This window comes from Gavialis gangeticus, unplaced genomic scaffold (genome assembly GCF_001723915.1).
Source record: "Gavialis gangeticus isolate Ggan-Ray unplaced genomic scaffold, GavGan_comp1, whole genome shotgun sequence".
NCBI classification, from domain to species: Eukaryota; Metazoa; Chordata; order Crocodylia; family Gavialidae; genus Gavialis; species Gavialis gangeticus.
Genome location: NW_017729022.1, coordinates 106,451,378 through 106,470,715, shown reverse-complemented (window position 1 = coordinate 106,470,715; position 19,338 = coordinate 106,451,378). Strand labels below are relative to the sequence as shown.

Sequence of the window (19,338 nt, the reverse complement as noted above, 5' to 3'; positions counted from 1 at the left end):
GGGGTGCACTAAGCCACAGAGAGATATGGGGCCTTTGGCCCACCCCTGGACCCACCCACCTATTGTGCCCCCCCAGACTCAGGAGGCACCAGTCACCCCTGCCCTTTATAATCACTCAAGTTTCAAATGTGATTAAATGTAATTTATGCTCACTTTATAGAGTGTGGTATACACAAAGGGTTTACTATAAATCATAATTCATATCATTGACTTTAATGGGAATTTTTCCCCAAATAAAAACTGAGACTAAAGATCCCTGTTTTCAGCCCCTACATTTCTCATGGGGTAACATCTCTTTGAAGCAATTTAAAAAAAGCAGGAATTTCTAAGCAAATGTTATACTTCTGTGGAAACGCAGATGAGGGCAGAAAGAATTAAAATGCTATCAATGCTGAGAAAATTATTCCTATAGATGTAACATGACTTCAATAAAGTCCTGATTCAGTTCTCTCATCCAGAAAGTGTAGATAGTAACAATGACAATCGCTTTCCCCACATTAAATAATACCTGTGAGGCCTTTTTTAACCTTATAGGCTGTAGCATGCACAGGTACTTAACAGGGATAAAATCAATATAATTCTAATACTGTAGAAAATCAAGTGGAACATTTTCTACTTGATTACTCATGATGATTACAAAAACATATGACAATTTTTCCATTGACTTTAGAGGGAGCATATTGAGGTCTACTCCAAGTGCTTTGTAAGTACTGTGTGTACAGTAGCTTACATTTTTTAATCATAAAAAGAAGGATTTTTCACATTGGAACCATCCATATCACATTGGGTTTGCTGAGCAGTTATGCTTCTGTGAAGAAGGGAAGTGTTGCATGCTATTTCCCAAAGCAGTGTTAAGAAAAAAAAATAGTTTCTCATAAATATATATATTCATAAGTATATATTAATGTTAGCAAAGCTAAGGATTTAGATTACATAAAAATTAGATCTGGTCTAGGAATATAAATAGAGGAAAAGGACCAGAGAGTTACTAATTAAGCAGTCCTACATGAAGCAAAAATAAGGTTAAAAAGTCACAAGACTTTCAAAAAACAAAAACAATATGGAAAGTTCTTGAGAAATAAGCACAATAAAAGCCACAAAAAATAAAAACCATAAAAACTGATATGAAGTCTTGAAAAAAATATGTTTTAAGAAATAATTACAAAATTACTGAGTCTGAAACTTGGGTTATTTTGGGGAGGAAGAAGGGGGGAGAAGGGGTTGCGGGGTTTGGGTTTGTTTTGTTTTAATAGTTTAGGCTGCTGGTAAACTAGCAACTTCTGCTGGCAGAATTATTTAGGTGCAATGAATTATTTAGGATTCTGTTCTGGTAAAGGTCAGTTTCATGATCTGACTCAGCCTCACAGCCTATGACATACCTTTGCAGAGACTTTCATCAGTCAGTTCATAACCAGTTCCACAACTCGTGTCACGCTGACAGCGGAAGGATCCCAGGGTATTAATGCAAGTTTGTCCAATCCCACAGTTGTGTGCCCCAGTGATGCACTCATTAACATCTAAAATAACCAGAGTAGAAAAGATTAAACAGCCAATACAAAAGACTTGAAATCACTGGGAAGAAACAGGGTCAAGAGTCAGTGCTGTTCCTGAAATATCTGGAGGCAAGTTGTCCTGTAGACTCTCTCTTCCCCCACTAAAGAGGTAAGCACTCACATCTGCCTCAAATTTTTAGCTCCTCTCTGTGTCCGCAAACAACAAATGAAGTATCAGAGCTACTATGAGATGCTATATTTTATACAAACATCTGTCTACTACTACTACAAAAGAAAATGGATGCTTATATTGCTACTTTCCCACCTGCAACAAACCTGATGTCTCCTGCCTTCCAGCCCTCCATCTGCTCTCTTACCACTTTATTAATTCTATTGTCCCCACGTTACCCCACCCTGCCTAAATCAGCTTCCCATTGCCCCCTGGCTCCTTCCCTTCCCAGCACAAGTATGTTCTGTCCTGGTCTGTCCCATCCCCTTTCCCCACCTTCCCTCCCAAAAAAAGAAGAAAGCAGTTTTGTTTCCTTTACCTTCACAAGTGACGCCATCAGACTGAAGCTGGTATCCAACAAAGCAGGAGCAAATAAAACTGGCTCCCGTGTCCCTACACTGCTGGGAACAGGGACCAGCACCTAAAAGCAAATGTGATTTTTGAGAACAAGCATGGAAAATCTGGTATCAGTAGGAAGTTCACCACACAAAACTGGAAAGATGTCAACTGCTTAATTACCAATGCCTAACCAAAATCCAGGATATTTTACCATTATTTTAGAAGAATACATTAATTGAAGAGGGAAATATGAGCAAATACTGAGAAAAATGGTCACATCTGTTGTTTTATTTCATGAAAGTATTACAAAGAAGGGAAAAAAACATTTAAACACACCATCACCACACACATTTCCCGCTTTAAAGTTCAGGAGGAAGCTGGTTAGCTCATATACCTCTTGGAGTAACTTTAGAAAATGGTAACTTTTTTACTGCATCCTAAGAAGATCAAGACAGCTCATAACATGTAAATGAAGCATTTACATTAGCTTTGGTATACCTTTATTATTATAAAAAAAAAAGTAATCAAGTTCTAATTCCAGTATAAATACAGAAGTCAGGATGGCAATAAATTTGCTTCCTTGTCCTCCCTTTTTGCATTTTCCCTTAACTCCTACCATCACTATTGAGGCTCTTTTTTTTTTCTTTTGATTTGGTTCCAAAATAAGTTAGATATCACAAAAATACCTTATGTTTTGATGGTGATAGTGGATTATTGTATGCCAGTTATTTGTGATAAGGTTTTGGAATCTTTTTATCTGCATCCATTTTTTCATAAATATTTTTAGGTATATGTAAATATTGTGGTTAAATATTCAGATGGGAGACCTCTACGGCACATTAAAGTCCCATCTTCATTAGGAAGCACCAGGAGGAAGCCATTATAAAACCCACACTATTTGGAAATAAGACAACTTTTGATACCTCATACAGCTTGGTAGCTTAAAGAAAACCATTTCAGGACCTGGAACAATTCCTAATGAGGAACTGGCCCATGGTACCACATGGAATGATATTTGATGTTACAGAAGTGGCAATGGCAATGTCTGTTAGAAGTACATGCGGCCTCATAGTTAAAACAGATAGGTACCCAGTGCTCCATCTATGCTAACAGCCCCCCTGGAAGAATCATTAAGTACAATTATTTTGGCAAAAAGCATAATGTAGAGACCCTCTCAGATGGAAACTGCCTCTGAAAACAAATAAAGGAAACCCTTTTACTTGGAAAAAACAAAATAAATTAAGCTTTAGGACAAAGGTTCTCAAATTTTTCTATTACACGGGTCTCATCAGAAAACGTGGGTTGGAAAACAGCTTCCATTTGTAACTGGACAGACTACTCCACCTCTTCTTAGTCATGGAAGAATACCTAAGTGGCAATTAAAGTAATTGATTGCATACAGAGGTAACATTAGGGAAGCATGTAGTGTACTTTTGACACGTACTATGATAAGGAACCAAAGACAAGAAGGAAAAACAGCTTTAGCCTTGGCAGAATGACACACCCAGTGACCTAAATAGGTGTTTTCTGTCTCTAGCCTCTAGGGAGGGTAATATCTGCACAACAGGCAGCATAGTAATTCATTCCTCAACTGCTAGGATATCTACAGTCACCTGTGATAGGATATACAAGAACTTTGAAATGGCTGTATTTTCAAATAAGTTATGCAAGTGTTACTGTAGGATGCAAACAAACCCTGTGAAGGAGTACATTTGGCATGACAGGATGAAAAGTTATACTGCAATATCAGTCTATAACTCAAACATTATTCTACCCTAAATGGATTCCAAATTGTTTGTGGAGAACAGTAAATCATCGATGCCCTAAGCTCACAGTTATGTAAATCACATCTGAAAACCAGTAAATTAAAATACTAAGCAGAACATCATCCAAATCAAACATTCCTTCCAAGAGACTGCATTTTGTCACAAAAAGCGAGGCATAAAATTATTTAACCTTTTTTCCTTTCTTTTTCCAATTTTAATTTAGATGTTGCAGATAAAACACAAATTAGTAATGTTATTTCAAAACCAATCCTCAAGCTCTAAAGACTATGGAATGACTGTTCAGCACACTAATATCTCCAGACACTTCCAAATGAAAAGTCAAGTTTGTTATCTTCTGGAATCAGTTTTTATCCTGTGCACAACCAAGCTGACTGGATTGCTGCTCCAGATCCATGCCAACACTATCAACCATTAAGATTAGAGAATTAATTTTTCAAAAAGGCCAGTGGAATTTGGAAGATCCTATTCAATATTTTTAGGAATCAGGTCTATGTGGATGGATATCAGCAGATGATCTGGCCCTTTACTTTTTAAAAAAAAAAAGTTAATGTGTTAGAAAGATAAGAATGGCCCAAGACAGGTAAAATGAAGTCAAACAGGCAACTTAGTAACATTTTCTACTTCCAAGAAGCAAATATATCTGTTGCTCTACAAGCCCATAAGGGGGGCACACAGAGGTAAGAACTCACAGAGGTAAGAACTCTGTCTCATTACTTCCCTGCTGGGGCTATTCACTTCACTACTACTAGAATAACAGGAAGTGTCTGAAGCAGGGACGGGCAATTATTTTGGGTGGAGGGCTGCTTACTGAGTTTTGGCAAGCCATTGAGGGCCACATGACAGGCAGCCAGGGGAAGATAAATATTAATTTTCTAAAATTTTAGGGGCCCTGTAGGCCAGATAGAATGGTCTGGTGGGCTACATCCAGCCTGCAGGACGCATTTTGCCCACCCCTGGTCTGAAAGCTGCTATCTACCTCTCTTTAAGCAAGCAGGGAGTGGACACAAAAGGTGATGAACCCACCTGAGCTAGCACTGAAGGAGGAAGCTATTTGCACCTTTTAAGGGGTTGGTGTGGATCACTTCATCCTAGGCTCAAGAGATGAATGAAACCTGGTGTACTCTTTGGGCAGAACAACTTCATGCTACTCAGTACACAAAGCTAGAGGGAGAATCATGGTTTTAGCCCTAAGGTAGCTAGGTGAAGTTTTTCACTGGCTTGCTTTTTAGAGACAAACTTATCTATTCTTATCTGAGCTCAAGAAACAGAAGACAGGAGGTAACAAAAATCCTTTTCAGTAGGATCCAATCATGACACATAGTTGACATGAAACATTTTACAGCACAGTTGAATTTCTGCTCTAGCTACTGTGGTCAACTATCCTTGCTAAACTGTATAACAGTGGGACATGTTCTGCCTTAGAGAAGCATGAGCAACTCTTAAGACACCTGCTGAGTTCTATAAAGCAGATTTGGGGTGCTACAATATATGAACTCTGAAAGTTTAGAGTGCATGTACAAATGTCACCAAACGTCACAACTTTCAGTGATGACCGAAAGACCTTCCTCAAAGCCAACCAACCAAGCAAGACATTATGTCCCATCACTTCCTCCCAGCCTTGAAAACTGGCAGGATCATCAATATCAGGAAATGACTTCTTCAGTAAGAGCCTAACAGGCACTTACCTGTAGGTTACTGCTTCTTCATCCTCCTGTAGGGCTGTGTTGACAATCTCTACCCACAAGCAAGCCGTTACATCCCAGTTAATGCCCACTAGTTATAAGGGACCACAAGGTGGCTCTCACACTGTCTCAAGCTCTCCAGGTATTTTCAGATTGGCTTATACATACCAAAGGGTAAAATCTCTTGTCATATAATGACCTGCCTCTACAAGGAGCTAGAGTTTTCCTGAATGCTCAGATCAATCTCAGCTGCCCCTGAACTCAAAAGGAGTTGAAGCATCTTACCTCTGCAGCCATCATGAAGGTAAGGATCTTCTTGGTCTACTTCCTCTTTTGAAATGTCAACTAATGAAAAGGTGAAACAGGCATTAGAGAAAAAAAACAAGTTTTATTCTCACAATAAAATACTGTGTACTTGCAAAAAGATTTGGACCAGGCCTTTGGGAATATCCCATAGTAAATATTGAAGAAAATTATTTTAAAAGCAGTTTCATTGTTATGGTTGAAACTTTAAATACTTGCAAAATGAGTGATTTACTAGAAAATATATTATGTAATCATGGATTACACAAAGACCAACATTTCCAAGTGAGTTCCTAAAGTCAGGCTTCTAACTAAACCTTAACTTGATCCTCATCAAATGTTCTGAAGCATTCTCAGCTCCCCCTGACTTCTGCTGCAGCACTTTACATAAAAATCAGATTAGCCATTTGTGTTCATTTAGACATTATTTTAAAAAGCCACTTTATGCCTGAGGTTGACCAGGTAAATCTTATCATTTAAAATAAAGGCACATTTACAGTAATTAGGGGTGTGCCCATAGAGATTTTGGGGGCTGATAGCCAATTTTTAAGGAGACATATTGGCCAATACTGATCCGATTTCTGATACGCAGCCCGGCAGCTTGAAAAACTGCATCCAGCTGGTAAGTCTGTTATGGTGGAAGGAGAGGGGGGAGAGAAGAGGCTTTGGTTGGGGGGGGGCAGATCAAGGCCCCTGCAGTGTGGGAGGGAGTGGGGCTGGAGCCAGAGCAGGGGAGGGTGTGGGACAGAGCTGCAGCTCATCTGGCGGGCATGGCTCCTGCCACTGCATGCACACCAGGAGGGCACAATTTTCTTTATATCAGTGCTGATCCAATATCGGACTGATGTATTGGTGCACCTCTAACATTAATTAGAGTTCTTCATTTTTCATACACATTCCACTAGTGGCACTCATGAATCCTAGGTACACCGAGCTCATAGGCTTTTGGCCAGCACTGTTGCACAGCTCATATGCCCTGAGAGTTTTTATATTTCACACTAAAAGATCAGATTGTGCATCACCACTCAGATGCTTCTTAAGTAAAGGACTCTGAGGTAGAGTGAATAGACAGCATGTCATGGAACATACACATAGGCAACAAACATATCATAAAGAGCTGCAGTCATCATAAAGTAACTTATTCTCCTTCAAGTGATCATCAGCATGCCCATTCCAACAACAGTATAACACAAGCCAGACATCATAGTGATCCGTACTTAGTCATGACTAGAATAGAACCAAATAATCTGTAGTGTTCCACATGGTGGCTTTTGAATTAGAGCAATGTTGTGACTGTGTGACCTGACCCATCCCTGGGTAGCTGCTTTCCATATAGCAATGGCAAGCAGATTCTTTAGCAATGCTACTCAGGCTGCCAGAATTCTAACAAAGTGAGCTCTGAGAGCAGTGGGTTAGGTTCCATCTAGCCACCTCATCATATATTTCAACACAGTTGAATATCCAATGTGATAGGCTCTGTTTTGATGTGGCTTTGTCTTTCATTCTCTCTGCAAGGGAAAAAATAGTTTGCAATAAGATCTGGGCAGTTTCATCCAGTTTAGGTCAGAAAAGCATGTTTTCTACATCTAAGGTTTGTAGATGAGTCTAAAGATCCCAGGTCAGATGCTGGTTTCATGGACCTGCTGTCTGGACTTCCTGTCTTTTCTAGTCCTGGAAATGAACAGCATGCCAGAGATGTGCAGTTCCTCCTGCAGCCTGTATCCCTACTCCCTCCCTGATCAATAAAAATATTTCAAATTTACAGGCACAACTCCTTATCCAAGAAGCAATGCTTGATGTCCAGGGACCTAGAGAAGACCATTCCAATTCAAAGAAAAAATAGTAATTTGTCAGTAGCCAAAAACTATTAGCAATAAACTCACTATATTCAGTTGCTATGGTAAGGATTGCTAACAAAGAGCAGAGGGACAGTTTTTACATCTCAAAGCCTAAGAGTAATGACAGGAACTGAACACAGTTGGTATGCCCTATCCTTTTATGCCCTTCAGAGCAGGAGGACGTTCTTGTGTGTTGTATAGATATTGGTGGTGAATCTGCTTGTCATTGCTATTGATGGCAAAGGACTCTGAGTTCAGGTGCACATACACCATTGGGTACATGGACAGTCACTCAAAGGAGAGCACAATACTACAGCTGCTACTTAAATCATTCAAAGGACAAGCATTCCTCCCTTCCTTGCACCCAATGAGGTCATGGAGTGCTGCTCTGCTGTCCCAGACAATTTGTTTCACAGCACGGTATACCTTGGTTCTTCTTTGGAACATCATCACTAACAGACATGTCAGTGCTTCCTTGACCTTTAGCACAGCAGTCACTGAAAATTTTCCTACACTGTTGTCCTATCTTTAGGTTCGAGTCACAGTTCTTTCCTTGAAGTTGGGCACTCTTTCCCAGCAAGCAACAGAAACAGCATTTCTGTCAAAACAAAAGACAAATAGTGGGTGAAATCCTGTAGTGCCAAAGTCAAGAAGGATTTTGCAATTGACTGTAGCATGGCTAGGATTTCACCCAGTTCATTTATAGAAAACTGAACATCTTTTGCCCCTGATTCTCAAAAGTCCTGAGGTCCTTAATTACAGGGTAATTGGGTCTCAGAACATTTTTACTCTTATGGGTCCAGTTGCACTTATCCAATGAGCTTTAGATCTAGTTCTTAAACAGAATATACTGACCAAAGCTATGCTCTGGATTCAACTCTCATGAATCCTGGGCAGTGAATAAACTTCATACCCTCCCACCCCTCTTCCTCAACTCTCTCAGCTTCCCAAAAAATCTTCACACAAAAGTACCTGCATGATATCAAAGTTAACAGACCATAAAAGGAAGGTGTGATCACTAGACTACACCCCTCCACATCATGTAATAGCATCACATCCTTACAGCCTGATCCTGAAATGGTATCCATTAATGAAAAACAGATCTTTTTGTTTCTTATTCTGGGCACAATGGTTTGCACTGGTAAAACTGAGCCTAAAAATTCACTGCAGGACTGAAAAAGGAAAAGCAAGGCTGATTCAAAACAAACTGCTATTCTGATTCTATTCTGAATTGAGAACACATTGCTGGCTTGCTCAGTTTTCTCTCCCCCCTGCTGCGAGAAATGAAGGGTGTAATTTGATTCATGGCAACTAATGTCTGCTGTGACGTAGAAGGTAGATTTAAGGGCTTATTCCTTTTAAATTACTTTTCTAGTTGTATTTTGGCTTAAAGAGAGTAGTCTGCACCACTAAAATAAAAGCAGCTGAAACATGAAATAGCTACTCATTGTGGAAGTTAACAAACTAAACCTCTTGTGTCATTTCAAGAAGACATTTCCATCCAAAAACATGAAAAGTAGTAAATGTCTCCCAGCTGCTCCCTTCTCAACTTGCTTATATAAATGGCTGCATATATATGTTCTGTTTTCACTGTTCTGAAGGATAAAATAATAAACCTTCTCTTTGTTTTCCCCTCAGTCTTGTTTTATCCTGCAATCTTTAGAGCAGCAAGCTATATATCTGACTTAGTGCTTGGGTATAGGTTGTAGCTGTGTTGGTCTAAGGTCATAGGCAGACAAGGTTATTTTGGGTAAATCCCATATCTTTTATTAGACCAGCTCAAATAGTTGTAAAAATTCTTCTCTGCAAGCTTTCAGGTACAAATGCCCTTTGTCAGGCTGAGGAAGCGCCTGCAGGATGAATGAATTCCATCCAGGAAGAGCACAGACCAACTGCAGGCGCTTCCTCAGCCTGACCAAGGGTATTTGTACCTGAAAGCTTGCAAAGAAGAATTTTTCCAACTATTTGAGTTGGTCTAATAAAAGATATGGGATTTACCCAAAATAACCTTGTCTGACTTTATACTTCACATTTTACATGAATCTGAATCCAAATCCTTCCCAGATGGTCAGACATCACTGCAGGAATAAACTCCGCCACCTCTGCCTACACAGGTCCTCTCTTTGCTTGTCTGTCTAGTTAAGTCCCAAAAGATTTGCCTCTCAATGTACTGTTTGATGTAGAGATTCTTTCATTTGAATACAGCCTACTATATTTTCATCTTCTAGGTAACTTTATAAGTAGAAGTTGAGAAGATCTGTGACGAATACTGACATTTGCTCTGAATTCACTTAATTTTAACACACAGCATTTACCTCATGAATTTACTTTAAAAAATGTTTAGACGTGCCTATACTTCTTGTGAATTTCCAGCTTTCACATCTGTAGATTAAAAGGGATTGAAAGAGGTACATAGTTTGGTCTTTAGGTTGTATGTTTTCCATAATCAAGTCTTGCTTAAGCTAGCAAATGTAGCTGTCACCTTGCCAAATCATGATGTTATTCTCTCTGAACACTCCCACTGGCTTACACAAAGTATTTTCAAACTCAACTCATCTCTTATACTACTCTGCCATCTAACATACTGTTCCAGTAGGATGCTGCCAGAGTTCTCATTAGATAGTCTTTCCCCACAAGGGTTATTAAACCTGTCTTTCTTACAATGGTGGACAATCTCTCAGTTTTGCTGGCATGTTGTTTGAACTGTGTCTTCAGAAAAATCTAAAGCTTCCAGCGCACACAGGCCAGAATTCTCTTTCCATTTAGAGGCTGACAAAAGACCATTTTAAGACCAAACCTGAATTATCTAACAAAAAGTAGGAACAATTTTATTACCCTCTCAGAGTATATAAGTGCCCCCATTATTGGATTTTAGGGTCAACTTCCTGGCTAAAGACAGAAGTTACGCGTAAACCAGTGTAAGGGGTCAGGAACCAGTTTAAGCCTGTAACAGAACAGAAATTCAATTCACATAGAATTCAAAATGGCTGAAACTGGTTTAAGATAAACCTGGTTGAATGTAGTATCAGACTTAACTGATTTGCATCAAACCGGTTTATGGAACTTCTGTCCCTGACCCCTTCCTGGTTTCAGTTAAACTGGAGTCCCCCAGCATCTCGTCATGCTTTTCAGCATGGGCTGTGCTCTCTGCTGCAATGAAGCAGGGCTGACCCTACCCCTAACGGCCAGAAGAGACTTTTCCATCCTCAGCAGCCAGGCGTGGGGTGGATTCCCCTGCCTCACCCCCTCCTCTGGCAGCGAATCAACCCAGCTCCCAGTTGGGGCAGGGGAATAAAACCCCTACTGCCAGCTTCCCCCTGCCCCACCAGGCACTAGGGGGCATTCCCCCCCTTCCTCCCCCCCAGCTCCTCAGCTTCACCACAGGACCTGCCAGGCTGCAGACTGCACTCACCGGGGAGTCCTGCACTGCAAGACAGTCTGGGACAGGAGAGCTGCAGCCCAGGATATAAGACCCCCTCCCTCTTCCAGTGTTAGCTGCACTGCAGTCCTGCCACAGCCTGGTGGGTGAAGCAGGCTGGGAGCCACAGAGGCTGTGCCAGGCAGGGCTGATAGGCAGTGGGGGCTCTGGCCATGCAGGGAAGAGGACTCACCCAATACCCTCAGGGATCTCAGGGAGGACCCAGCTCCCCAGCAGGGGCAGGGGCAAGGTGCCGGGCTGCAGCTCTGCCTAGGAGGCTCCAGGCATCCCCGATGCTCTGATCCCCTCCAAGCCAGTTTCAGTGGCCGTGCCTTGTCTGTTGTTCCTGGGAAGCAGCAGGGGTCTGCAATGGGGGTAGGAGAGGGATGGAGCAGAGGCTGCTGTTTTTCCTCCTCCTTCCCTTCTCAGTTAGACTGCCAGCCAGGGAGAAGATGTCATGGGGTGATCCACTCAGCTCTCAACGGCAGGAAAGCCCACAGTCCCCACCTGCCTAGTGCAGGGGGGCTGGACCCGATGATCTTGTGAGGTCCCTTCCAGTCCCTTACAATCTATGAATCTATGAACCTGAGCCAGGAGCTGGGGTAATCACCTGGCCATGTCCCCTCCCCAACTGGCAGGCTGGCTGAGGATGGAGTGGGGGGGGGCGCGGAAATGGCCCCCACTGTGGGCTTCCCAATCCACATGCTGGGCAAAGCCTGGCTAGAGTCCAAAGCCAGACCTAGGAAGGTGTTTTCCTCCCTCCCCCCTCCCAGCTGGCCTGCCATCTGAGCAGGAGGCATAGCTAGGTGATTGGCCCAGCTTAGGCAGAGGAGTAAAGCTCCCACTGCAGGCTTCCCCATTGCCAGGAGATGGGCCAGTCACCAGGCTGATATCCCTGCTCAGCCAGCAGGCCAGCTGAAAAGGCAGTGGGGGGAAAGGTGCCCTCCCCCTTCACCCAGCTTTGGATCCCAGCCAGGCTGTACCTGGCACAGGAGGTAGGAAGCTCACAGCAGGAGCCATTTCCCTGCCACTCTCTCCCAGCTGCAGGGAAGCCTGTATTGGGGGCATTACTCCCCTGCCTGAGCAGGGAGGTGGCCTAGTCACCCAGCCATGCCAACTGCTCAGTGGGCCAGCTGATGAGGGAGTGAAGGGGTGGGAATTGCCCCTGCTGTGGACTTCCCACCCGCTGTGCTGGACACAGCCTTGCTGGGGTCCAAAGCTAGGAGCTGAACAGAGATCAGGCACCTGTCGCCTACCATCTGCTCATGGCAGTCCTGGGTGCTTGGGGCAGGCTGCTGCAGGCCATGCATGTGGGCAGCAGCAGGGGGAGGCAATGGACTGTCACAGCCTGGCCCCATGGCCCAGGGGCATAGGCAGCAACTGTCCTGCAGCAGCCTGCCCCAAGTGGCTGGTGCTGCTGCAAGCAAGCAGCAGGTGACAAGTGCTTCACCTCTGCCTGCCACAATAGTTCACTCCACTGCTGCCACCAGGAGAGGCATGGGGAGGGAAGCCAAGCTCCAGCCCACCTGCAAACAATGGCATGTGGGACTGGAGGCGGGAGATGGCAGGCACTGCCCCCTGCCCCCTATGGCTTCCCCAGCCCACGCCTCACTACTGCAGTGGGATGTAGTGGTGAGTTGAGCTCCCCCACTTTGCCATACCCAGGTCACATCCCCACTCCCCGCACCTGCTGGCTGCTCTTCGGAGGGACTTGGCCCAGGGCATGTTGGTGCCCCAAGTGGGGACTAAACCTCCTCTTCCTCTCAGGCTACTGGCAACTGGCCCCTGCGGTCATGGGTGCATGGCCCCGGGTGCAAGAGCAGAGCTGTTGGTGTCCACACTGCCGCCTCCCTGCAATGGAGGGATTAAACCCTGTTTCTCCTCAGGATACCAGGGTCTGGCCCCACCCCCACTCCTGCCACCAGCCAGTGAGTGAGCAGGGATAGCAGGGCTGGGGTCCCTGCAGGCAAGGGTCGGGGTTTATACCCCTCCCCAATCACAGTCAGGCCTGCCCAGGCCTTGCCACACCCCTTCACTCAGCTTAGTTTCCCTCCAGCCAAGGGCTCACTCTAGCACCCCCCGCCTTCTGGCCTGAGCCACCACAGGCATGCGCCTGCATTTCCAGAGTCAAAAGTAGATGCCTGTCCACTTGCAAATTGATTCAATCTATGCAGGTTAGAGTAACTTGCAAAGATTGAATCAATTCAGGCTTTGGCTTTTTGAATGTCTGTCCCTAGCCCTTGAGACACACAGCTGTTTCACTACAATGGGGACATGTGTCCAGAGGGAAGTAAAAAAAAATCTGTGCCATTCTCAGATGGTTCTCCACATGCTTGGTGGGTTTGCCACCAAGCATGTGGAGGGCCCTCCTGCACTCCTGTGAGATGTTCCATGCACCCCAGCATCGCAGCATTCACAAGCTGCGCCTGCTACCTCAAGGTATGTAGAAAAAACTTCTAAAGCTGTGTCTGTGTCTGAATCGCTGATTCTCTGAATCAGCATCAAATCTTCATATTCGGATTTGGCCAAATCGAATCAGGGACAGTGATCCAAATCAATGTATTGAATCACTGTCCCTGATTCAGGTTGAATCTGAATTGAATAGGGCCTGCTTCACACACGTCTACTCCATACCTATTAAAAACAGGTGCTAGATAGATAGATAGATATGTCCAGTTCAAGCCAAACCATAATTACAACTTTGTACTTTAAAAGACTGTTTTCTAGAATTAGAAAGCACCATATATAACGTGTGACCAGTGAAGTGATTCTGTTAATTAAACACTTTAGTGTTCTTTTATTATTTACACTATGAGTTAAATATCAAGCATTGAAAGGCAAATGATGAATTAACAATGTTTTTTTTAGGTCCATCCACAAGAGGTCTCTCATCTGTTGGAATACAGGTTTCAGTTGCTATGCAAAAACAGATTAGAAAAAGAATAAGAATCCAGTATAATTTTCACTACTTTTAAAGATTTGAACAACGATAGAAAGATGCCAACTCTCTTGGGTAACAATTATGATCCAGGGATACAAATAAAATGTTCTAGGCAAAAATGGGAGGGCAATGGCTAGAAACTGACCTTTGGAAAATGGAAGTGCTTACAACAAACATTTGAGCAAATCTCTGAGCAAAAGAATACTCAAATCTCTACCAGACTTTGCCCTTTGGGAGAATCTGGTTGAAGTGGCAGCTTGTAAACCTGCTCTTATGAGCCTCCAACATCAATCTATATTTAAACCAACATACTTGGATTTATATTTGTATCTTATGAGAGAGATTTTTCTGTTTGGCTTTAAATAGGCTCCTATTTTTGCACCCACATTCCAGAAGCAGCAAGAACTGTGTATGCAACAGCAGGTACAGATTTATGTCCACAATTACCTATATCTGCAACTTGTGGATACAAAAAATAAAACAACCCAAAGGTCACTGTTTCCAAACTATTTCTAGTTGCATGTTTGGGATCCCCAAGACAAAATAGTAACCCCCCTGGTTTTCTCATGGGAGAACTCGGCAACTTATCCTACTAATTGGATTATTAAATTAATCCTTACTATTTTCTGGGGGCAGGGGGAGGGGAATAAAGAATTTCCATCTAAAAGGTTTCATATGTTAATGAGATCTAGTTAAAAAGGACCAGTTCAAGTGCACTGAATGGCAAATCAATGTGAAATTACATTAAATGACCATATCCAGAAAGAAGTCCTGAGGTTAAAAAAAAGCATAGGACACCACACTGGAATCTAGAACTCACCCATCTCAGCAGAGCACCCGCATCCCTACCATCAAGAGTTGTTGGTTTCTTCCTGAATCTGGTGTCAATGAATCAACTGATATTCCTGGCTATTGCTTACCTTCCTGGCCCCATGCATCTGGCATTCTTTTCTGTATAGCATCAACAGGAATAGCAGAGTACCCTATTTAACCTAGCCCAAAGCTTGGTGGTAAAACTGATCTCCAAGAGACAGGGGAGGTATATTTGAACCCTTCAGACTAAGGAGGGCCTAAAACCCAGGTCTCAGACTTTGTGGGTAAATGCTCCAATTGGTGGGCTCTTCTATAAAAATGGTGGGGAAAACTTCCTCCTCATCACCACCAGTGTGTTAATAGAATAGCAAGCCCAACTCATTCATTGAAAGAACAGTTGCTTGCATGTACCCTGAGGAAAGGATTCCAGGCTCTGAATCCTGGGTGGATGGAGACAGCTCTCTGCAGCCCCAACCTGGATGCCTATACTTTGGAAATGGGGTAAGAAGTTAGACATAACCTGTACTGAGCATTTCTAATTAGCTAGCTTTAGATGACTCCCTAGCCAGTGTGCAGGTTTTTGGATCTCCCTTCTGAGGTGCCTAACTCTGAATTTTGGATTTTACTCATAGGATCAGCCACTTACAATGTAGGTGTTGCAGCACCTAACTTGCAGTGACTTATGTCTTCATTGGATTTAAGCAGAACTCCCCCATTTCATAACACTCTAGTGCACAATAGCCAGGAATATCAACTGACCCATTGTCAGGAGATGCAAAAAGTTTTCAAGAAAAAAAGATGAAAGAGCCAAGCATTTTTGTGGGCAATATCTTTTAATGGACTAGCTCCATAGTTGGGAAATATTTAGACAAGTTTTCAGGCACAGAGTGCCCCTCCCTCAGGTCTGAAAATGAAATGGACAGCTTGAGCTATGTAGCAGAACAACAGCCTGTGTAACAGTCCAAATATAAAAAACCCATCTGCTTAGAGGAATGGAGCAGGGCGGTAAAATAAGAGGTAGCATGTTACTTCAACACAGCTCACCTGATGTCTGTAAAAGTTAGGATCTTTTTTGGCCAAAAAAGTGGGATATTTTTGCACTTTTATCTAATAGCCAATTGAATCAGCTTTAGCTAAAAGTGCCAAAAAGCCCTGCTGAAGCTCCCCACCTTTACAAATACTGCAGAGCTGGGTTGAAGTAACCATGCAGCTTCTTCTTGTCAAGCATGTTTTCTTTTTAAAATATCTAACAAATAAAACCAAAATGGCCATGGCTCATGGGTGCTGAGTACCTGCTAATTTTTTGGGTGGGTGGTTGAGCCCCAGAGCACCCATGGAGTTGGCACCTGTGTTCAAAAAGTAAAACACAAGCTAAGTGCCAACACAGCATAGCAACATGAGGCCTTTCCTGGTGAGGATTATCTCTAGATGTATTACCTGACATGTTGAACTAACATTGGACTACTTCATGGAGGTAATATGATCAGGAGACTCTGGTGCGGTGCCATGGCTGTTTGTTGCTTCTAGCCCCAGCACCGCACCTGAGCTTTGGACCGGCTCCTGTGTAATGCAAGTGCTGGGACTGACAGACAGCTGTTTGTTGCTCCCAACACCCATACTCCACTGAAGCCTTGAACCAGCTCCAGTGCAATGCAGAAATAGAACCATTGAACAGCTGTTTGTTAGTCCGAACCCCAACAGTGCACCACAGCACGCTGAAGTCTTCAAAGGCTCTAACGCTTAATACGTGTTTTGTTTAGATTGTAGTAAAAATTGCTGTAAGACGCCTCATAAAACTTTCTAAACATAGGAATACGTATTATGATCTAAATAAAACATATTCTAAGTGTAATGTGCCAAAAGGCCCTAGGAGGGAAGGGCATCACCATGAAATCCACATGCCCCCGGAGGCTGGGGGAGGCACAGTGAGCTCCTGCAAGCAGCTGTAGCGCAGTCAGCAGCTGAGACACTGCCAAGAGCAGCGGCAATCACAGACCACCTGCAGGTGCCACCAGCATTGTCAGAGGCTTCTTTTTGCAGGGGGTGCACCGCCAGACTCAGGGAGTGCACATGCACCCGTGTGCACCCCCTATGTGTCATCACTATCACCTGTGAAGTGCAGAGAGATTAACAGGTATCAGGTATAAGAAGCCATAAAATCAATTTCTGGGTTTAGTCCCTGGTTTTTAGTATCCAGTAAAATAAGGAATGTTTGTTCCCAGGCCCATCATCTGAAGGTGTTCTGTAAATTTCCTTTGAGCACAAGGATTGCAAGGTCAGAAAAGGCGTAGCTTTTTCTGGGAAAAGTGTTCTACCTGTGTTCATGTGCCCTGTCCTTAATCTTTTTTCCTACGATCATTTATACTGGAGTGCAGCTTTGTCTAGTTTTAACTATGATAAAAAATGGTAAGAACAGTCTAACTCAACAAGACTGTGAACCTCTTACTTGTCCCTCCAATGCAGTACACACTGATTTCAAATGGCAAAATTTGCAGACTAAGGTACTATTGAATAGAAGAGAAGGTGAAAGAATCTGGTCCATAATGCTAATGCATCATTAAGATGAGCCATTTTGGAAAAAATCTGGCCCTTTAAATAAGACAAGATATAGTTAGCTCTACTTCCCAATGCTAATACACAAACACCTGTGAAAACCCTGATCACGTGGTAAAGAACCGTATGACTTTAATTGTTTTACACTGAACATTTACCTGGCTTTAAAAAAATAGCTGTTACTTTATCTATGCCCCTGGTAAACAAACACACTTTCTATTACACCCCTGCTTTCATCTATTCAGGATTCTTCAAAACATATCTTTAGGGTTGCCATTTTTTGTGCTTGGTCTTTTTCAGATCATGAGTTTTGCGTTGTTTTGGGGTTTCTTTAAGTATAAGCAACACAAAAGTCCTTGAGCTATTACTGAGTTGTGGGCATAAAAATACATTTTCCCAATACAGACAGAAAATAGCTTTTATTTTTAGAGGAGAGAAATAGTTGAAGTGGGCTGTACTAGCACCTCTGTTTAAGAAAAGGTTTAGATTTCAGAAAGTATTTGAAGATTATAATGAGTATGCTAACTAGGCATCTTTGTTAAGTCCAGAGCACTTTAAAATGTGGCTACAATGTGCCTGCAGCTCAGTCTTTAAACTTCTTTTTTCATATTGGTTTAAAGAACGCTATTACTCTTGATTGGTTAAAGCTGCTTACACCACTTGAAAGGTGTGGGGGGAGGAAATGCCAATAAAGAAGTCACATTCTTGACTAGGACAATTTGGTGCAAGAATCACAACAGGGTTGTATGACTGGTAGGAAGGTCATTGGCACTTAGGTTACCTATTGAATTTTTAAACTGCCCATAAAAGGTCTGTACTCATGCTTTGTCTGCAGATATGCAAGATGGAGCATATCTAAATTCCATGTGTGACGACCGGTCTATCAGAAGCTGTCAAAAGCTCCATAAGTGAAATAATGTGACAATACAGTGCAGAATCTGTAATAATATCCAACTGGCTCTCCCTCCCTCCCCCTCCCCTGATTTCCTCAGGTCAGGAGAGAACAGGATGGGAGTGGGAAACTCAGTTAGGACCAAAGGGTTGTATTCAGGGGTCTAAGAAGAATTGGTTACAGTCGAGGACAGGTCCAAGTAGCAAGTCAAAAGAGGTGACAAGTGTTCTCTCTCAACTGGCAGATATTGCTTTTTAAGAGTCCTAGTAGATGATTTGTTTTGAAAAAGGGAAAGAACAAGACTAACAGTGCAGAGGCCTGGGTCAGTCCATGGTGTCTAGGATAAGCATTTTCATTCTTAGTACAGAAATGAAGAGGATACATACATTACAGTCTCATCTCCCAAATCCTAAAGATGCTTCAGTGTAAAAGAAAATTAACAGGATATTAACTCAGCCCTGATGGATTTTACAGGAGAATTAGAGCAGGTTTGGAGATCTCACCTTAAAGGATTCAGCTTCACAAGTGGAATTCTTCTCCTCCTCTAGATCACACTCCTCATGCAGGTTGGCAGCACTAATGCCCTCTAAGCAGTACTCCTCATTCAGCTTGCTGCGGCAGCACTGCTCCTGGGCTATGCTGTCAATTGAAATTAAACAAAGGAAGAACAACATGCTTAGATCAAAGGCATATCAGGTGGTTTAATCAGTGCACCTATGAATATTTGTCCTAAGTGTCCAGGAAAGAGATTCTTGGAAGAAACACTTTAGCAGTCACAAACCTAAAAAATTATTTAGGTAGCAATAGAACAAGTGCTTATGAGGTACCAATCAACAGTGTTAACCTCTGGGCTGTCATTTACAAGCGACTACAAAGCTTTCCATTCCTCTCATTTTTTTTCAGCAGAGGAGATTGGTGCTTTTCCACCTCTTATTTTTATATTCATCCCAATATTCATTTGTAACTTAAAAATGGTGTCAACAAACTCCTTCCCATAAGCAAAATGTTAACGAAACTCATCCCACTCCAGAAATCCCTCCTATTTGCTCT

General features: G+C 42.7%; 1 protein-coding gene across 3 annotated transcripts in view; it reads right to left on the bottom strand.

Annotated features, from left to right (window-relative positions):
* Window positions 1–19,338, bottom strand: part of FBLN1 (fibulin 1) — a 149,347-nt gene that overhangs the window by 86,767 nt on the left and 43,242 nt on the right. For all 3 annotated transcript variants that reach the window (XM_019515931.1, XM_019515929.1, XM_019515932.1), the window contains 5 exons: window positions 18,792–18,927; window positions 8,098–8,269; window positions 5,816–5,875; window positions 2,042–2,143; window positions 1,380–1,517 (listed from right to left, as the gene is read on the bottom strand). In XM_019515931.1, the coding sequence (XP_019371476.1) occupies window positions 1,380–1,517; window positions 2,042–2,143; window positions 5,816–5,875; window positions 8,098–8,269; window positions 18,792–18,927 (608 nt within the window). The remainder of the gene's footprint in view (window positions 1–1,379; window positions 1,518–2,041; window positions 2,144–5,815; window positions 5,876–8,097; window positions 8,270–18,791; window positions 18,928–19,338) is intronic.